General features: G+C 45.0%; 1 protein-coding gene across 4 annotated transcripts in view; it reads left to right on the top strand.

Moving 5' to 3' along the window:
• Positions 1–3,211: 3,211 nt before the first annotated feature.
• The window catches only part of RBMS1 (RNA binding motif single stranded interacting protein 1), a 214,967-nt gene continuing 212,178 nt past the window's right edge, over positions 3,212–6,000 (top strand). The window contains exon 1 of one of the 4 annotated variants that reach the window (XM_042948936.1): positions 3,212–3,690. In XM_042948936.1, coding sequence (XP_042804870.1) covers positions 3,616–3,690 — 75 coding nt within the window. In that variant the 5' untranslated portion in view covers positions 3,212–3,615. The remainder of the gene's footprint in view (positions 3,691–6,000) is intronic. The other 3 variants (XM_042948943.1, XM_042948945.1, XM_042948948.1) reach the window with 3 other exon arrangements.

The raw sequence follows: 6,000 nt of genomic DNA, 5'->3' as shown, positions 1-6,000 counted from the left end.
TTAGTATAAAATACAGCAAACATACAAAAAAGTCTCTGAACCACTTACAGAAAACATTGAAATAGATTCCTACATATCCACAACCCAGTGCAAAACATGAAAAGTTACCATCTCTACCAGTCCCCTTTGGTGCCTCTCTGAATATCTCACCTTTCTCCTTCAGAGATAACCACCATTCTGAATTTTCTGTTATCTCCTTATATTTCATGTACCTATTCTTACACAATATACTTTTTGTTATTTTTTGTTTTTGAACTCCATACAAATGGAATGATGCTTTATGTTGACTTGCTTCTTCAACATTCATTTTGAAAAGATACATGTTGATGCTTTTAACTGTAGTTTATTCATTTTCACTGCTGTAAAGTGTTCCATTGTGTGCAAGTACCATAGTCTTTTTATCTATTCAATGGTTGACAGACATTTGAGTTGTTAGTATATTGTGAACATTGCTGTGTATTTCTCTTGGGGCGTATATTGAATACTTTCTTTGAGGTATGTATGTACAAGTGGAACTATTGTGCCATAGTATACACGCAAATGAAACTGGGCAATGCAAAACTGTTTTCTAAAATGGTGGTTGTACCAATTCACACTTTCCCTGGAAAGTAGTTTTCAAGAGTTCCCCCTTTTCCACTTCTTCGCCTACACTTAACATTTTCAGTACTATTTTTTGCCGCTCTGGTAAGTGTGAAATGGTATCTTATTATTTCAATTTGCATTTCCTTTATTATAGAGTGTATCTTTTCAAAGTTATAGGAACATTTATCATTCCTCTTCTGTGAAATATGCATCCGTCTTTCGCTCATTTTGTTTTTTCTTATTGATACCAAGGAATTCTTTATATTATTCTACATATTAACTCCTTATAGTTTTGTGGATTATAAATAACTGTTTTGTGGCCTGCTTGTTCACTTTCTATACAGAATCCTTTGATGAACCAGTGTTCATAATTTTAATATAGTCAAATTGATCAATCTTGCACTTTTGGTCACCTTATTAAAGGAATTTTTCCCTTCAAAGCTATAAACATATTTCCCTACATTGTCTTCTAATAGCTTTATCATTAAAGTTTTTTTAATGTTTATTTATTTTTGAGAGAGAGAGAGAGGCAGAGAGAGAAGCAGAACATGAGCGAGGGAGGAGCGGAGAGAGAGGGAGACAGAATCTGAAGCAGGCTCCAGGCTCTGATCTATGAGCACAGAGCCCGACGTAGGGCTCCAACTCACGAACCACGACACCATGACCTGAGCGGAAGTCGACGCTTAACCCACTGAGCCACCCAAAGTGCCCCATTTTATCTTTTTTTTTTTTTTTAAGTCTTTAATTCACTTGAACTTTTTTCTTTCCCTTTTGTGAGGCAGGGCTCCGATTTCATTTTTTCCATATGGATAGCCTATCGACCTAGAATCATTTATTGAGAAGCTCATTCTTTCTCCACTGCTCTGCAATACCAATTCAGTCATAAATCAAGTGTCCACGTAATTGTGTGTGTGCTTCTGTGTTCTTGAACACAGGCTGAATTGTCATCATCCAGAAAAAAGTAGAACAGTCTAAGTTTGGTAATTTCCCTTATCACCTCAAGCCTTTCAAACACAAGTTCCTAAAGCACAAGTTAGTTCATGTCAGTTTTCTTCCCTAAAACATTAAAGAGTCCCACAATGAAACATGTAAGGAACTTTTTAACGTTGCCTAGCCAGATAGTGAACCATTCTGACCTTCAGATTTACAATAACCTCAACAGTGCCCACCATATATCAGAAACCCAATAAATACTAGTTCTGTATAGGATTTTTACATAGGTTAACTGTTAATTTTTTAAAGAATACATGATTTGCCTCCTAGCATATCCAAAATGTTCTCATATCAGCTTACACTTATTTTGTTTTGTCAGAATGCATAACCTTAAAATTTGTCCAAATCACGTAAAGATTGTAAGGGTTTCATGACACTGTTTCTTTGTTTTAAAGTATCTAACTAAACCTGCTTTGAAATGTAATGGTATAAAAATGTAACTTGAACGAAATCATGCATTCCATTTCAGTTTGGTTTACCTTTTGTGCTGTTAGGAAAACAGACTCTCAGAAAACAAAAGTGACAAAACAAAGTAATCAAGGTCTATTTAATAACAAATGAATTTTTTGTTACATTTTATTAGATGTGCAAGGACTCCAATTTGGAGGTGCTTCCTTACTCTATTTGTACATTTTGGTATTATCTCTTTTTGAGCTAGAATATAAAAGTCTTCTACAGGCTGCTTCAGGGACCAATTAACTCCATTAAATTATAACCAGTTACATAGTGAACTGAACCACTGCTGTCTGGGGCTGTCTAGAACTGTGACAATTAGGAGACGGAGACAGGCAGAAAGAGAGAGATTGATTTTATATGTCACTGAAGCACGCTGCAACAATATGCCAGTGTGACTTTCAAAATGGCCTTAAAATATTCCAAACTCAGGAGTTTCCTTGCTCCTGAGTGGGAGTTGACAGACTGTCTGGCAGCATTAGAAAGAGGCAGAGAAGAGCTGATGTCTATATTGTGTCCTCTAATAATAACATTCTGCCTCTTTGCGGCATCTCCCCCTTAGAACGATCCATCTATTTGTTGTGAGGTGTGTGTGCGTGTTTGAGAGAGCTTTGCCTCCCCTTGTGCAGAGGGCACGGTTTCACCCCTCACATCTGGGAAAACCAAACCAAAGGATACTAACCCTCCCAAGGTCACCTAGAAAATTAAGTGTTGTGGCCTGGGGGTTGGGAGAACAGAACCCAGGTGTCCCGACTCCAGCTTTGTGGTTGGACACTAAATCATTTTCGATTTCTTACGAAAAAAAAAATCATTGGGCGGGTGGGGGGGGAGGGAGTGAGAAATTGATCAGATTTCCTCCGCTTTCTCCTTACTTCCCCTCCCCCTTACGGCGATAAAAACTCAAGAAAGGAAACGAGGTGTCCACTTTGCAGTTCTTAAACTGGGTCCCCCAAGTCACCCCCCACCTCCCATCGCCCACACAAAGCGACCCGGGTTCCCAAGGTTTCCGCTCGTCCAACAGCGAGCCCTGGAAGTGAGGAGTGGTTAAAACTCAGCCCTCACCTCCAGCGGGTCCCGAGCTCCTCGGCGCCCAAGCCCCGCCCCGCCCGCCCTTCCCCCCACCGCCTCGGCGCGCCAGCCCCTCTCCCCTCTCCCAATCCGGCGCACCCACCCCAGATGCCGCCTGGCACTGAGCGAAGCCGTCGTCGCCGCCGCAGCAGCACTTTCCACTTGTACTGATCACCTCCCAGCCCCGCTCTGCCTGCTCGCCGGAGCGGAGAGCGGCCGGCGCTCCAGCCCTTGGCAACCTCGGAGCAGTCGGGCTCCGGGAGGCAACTCCTTGGGAGCGCCCTGTCCAGGGTGCCCTCTGCGCTCTGCAGTGTCTTTCTCTCTGCCTGGGAGGAGGAGAAGAAGGAGGAGGAGGACGACGACGACGACGTCTGGTCCGGGCTGGGAGGTGGAGCAGCGGCAGCCGCCGCCGCCGCCGCCGCCGCCGGAAAGGGAGAGGCAGGAGAGATCGAGACTTGGAAACCCCAAAGTGCCCGCGACCCTGCACGGCAGGCTCACGGCAGGCTCCCTTCCAGCTTCATGGGCAAAGTGTGGAAACAGCAGATGTACCCTCAGTACGCCACCTACTACTACCCCCAGTATCTTCAAGCGAAGGTAAAGGGGCGCCGGGGGCGGGGGTTCCGGGGGCGCGCGCGCCGGTCGGGGCCCGTGCAGGGGCGCGCGCGGCGAGCCCCCGCCACCCCCGGCGGAGTTGATGGAGGGTTGCTAACTATAGCGCTGGCCTGGGCGGCGCGGGGCGGCGCGCGGGGCTGCGGCTGCCCGGGGAGCTGAGTGCGGGGATCGGGTTACAGAAAGCCGTGGGGGGAGAGACTAGACAGGAAAGAGCCGCCAGCCCCTTCCTGGCCCGGGAGGCGGGGAGGGTCGCGGGGCCGAGCGGCGCCCCTCACCGAGCGGTGGCTGCTCAGCCGCCGACGCCTGGGGCTCCGCGGCAGGACCCGCGGGCGGCGCGGCTTTTCGACAGACCGCTTCTCCTTGGGCCTCGCCCTGCGAGCAGTAACTCTTGCCTTCCCTCGGAGTGGTGCGCCGCCCCGGGGCCCCCAGGGACGCCCCTCAACCTCCCGCGCGCGCGATGACTGGGGCTTGAAGTGGGGGGACGGGACATTTTCTTCCCCGCCTACGGCCTTGCGCGCCCGCCTCTCGCCTTGATCTTTGTGCGGTGTGGCACTTCACCTGGTTACTGATTTCTACTTTTACGCTGGTGTTTTGGGTGAAAAAGTGGCCAAAGTTCACTCCCCGTTCACTGATGTTCCTTTTAATCTATCCTGTAGGTTTTGCAAAGGAAGGACAATGGGCAGATTTCAGTGCAAAGAAGTGACTTTATTTAGTTTAGAAAAATGCTACCTTATATGTTGACCACAGTTCGATTTCCAGTGGTGCTTTCTCAAAAGTGGCCTTGACATACTCTTAGGTAACACAGCTGATGACATGTAGCCATACAAATTGCGACTGACTTTCTGGGGACCCCGGGTACCTTGTTAGTGGGCCTGTCTTATTTTTTCAGTGAGATTTGAGGCATTCCGAACTAATTAAAATAAATATATGTATATATATATGGTGGGCCCATGAAGAGGGAGGGTTTCACTGCTTTGGAAGCTTCTTCCATAATTTGGGAGGGTTGAAGTTGGATGCAGCAGCCTTCTTCAGCGATTAGCATCTCCTATCACTACCCCAGGTGCCTTTCTAGATCACAAAAGAATCAAGTATGGATGCAGTGTCTGAACTTTCTTTGGTAGGTTGTAATCATGTCCTCCTTGCTGGCAGAGGACATTCCTGGCCTGATGCAAAGAATCTCTGATTCAATCTTGATAAGCTTTTCTTTCTTACAGTGTGTGTGGTCCGCGTTATGTACCTACAACATAGCTCTGTATTTTCTCATGTAAAAAAGGACACTTGTCAGCACTGAGACCAGAAATTTTCGAGTAATCAAGGACCTCCTTTTTGTTCCCCTCAATTCTCATCTTACTTTGGGTGGCCAGAAAGCAGCAAGATGGTAGAAGCAAGAATACTCATTCATTTCTGTGTGGTCCCCACATATTGGTTTTCAGAGACCCAAGGGAGGTGCTCATTTTTTGTGAGATACATTGTAAATACAGGTTGTTCAAAGAAATTTTGAGGTATAATCAATGCACTACCTTTTAGATATCATATATGTTTAATGCACTTGTTTAAATTATGCAGCATCGGGTGCCTAAAGGACAGCCTATTCAACACTTAACTATATGAATAATAAATAGATACACTCAGGTGAAGAAGAAAAAGGGCCATGTTTCTACAGGCACATTCACCTTAGTAATTTTTATGTACCATTAGTAAGTTAGAAACCAAGTACATAGCATTTAATATAGCTAATGCATTGCCATTTGGCTCTTTTTGCCCCGTAAATAATTGAAGAGAGAGACAAACGGCAAGAGCCTGCTCCAGTAATTAGGGTCGGATCCCAGAAAGCTTTAGGGCCCATTTTCTGAAAGTGTGCTTCCTGCATAAAGCATTTAATATTGATTTGTGTTACTGTAAGTGACATTCTCAAAACATATCTTGCTGTTTCTACTATGAAATTTGAAATCCTATTACTCGGAATTTCTTTGTTTCAGGAGAAAGACACACATACCGACTTGACCTATATAACGTGGTATTAAAGTTCGATAATTAAACCTAAATTCCCTACTGTACGTATCTTGATTATCCCAGAAAGGGGTATCTCCTAAAATGTAAAGTGACCAGATGCAGATTTTAGGTAAGCACAGTTTGAAACGCATAGCTCTGTTTTTTCTCCTTGACGCATTTGCTGGTAACACGGTAGTGTGAGTCATTAAAAAAAAAAAAAGTGACTTCGTTTGATTGGTAGTTAGTTTAAAAACAAGTGTTGCCTAGTCTACCTAAAGAATTAATATTCTCACTTAGAAT

The sequence above is a fragment of the Panthera leo genome, chromosome C1 (assembly GCF_018350215.1).
Source record: "Panthera leo isolate Ple1 chromosome C1, P.leo_Ple1_pat1.1, whole genome shotgun sequence".
NCBI classification, from domain to species: Eukaryota; Metazoa; Chordata; class Mammalia; order Carnivora; family Felidae; genus Panthera; species Panthera leo.
The sequence above is the reverse complement of the archived record's forward strand: the minus strand, read 5'-3'. Positions and strand labels throughout refer to the sequence as shown.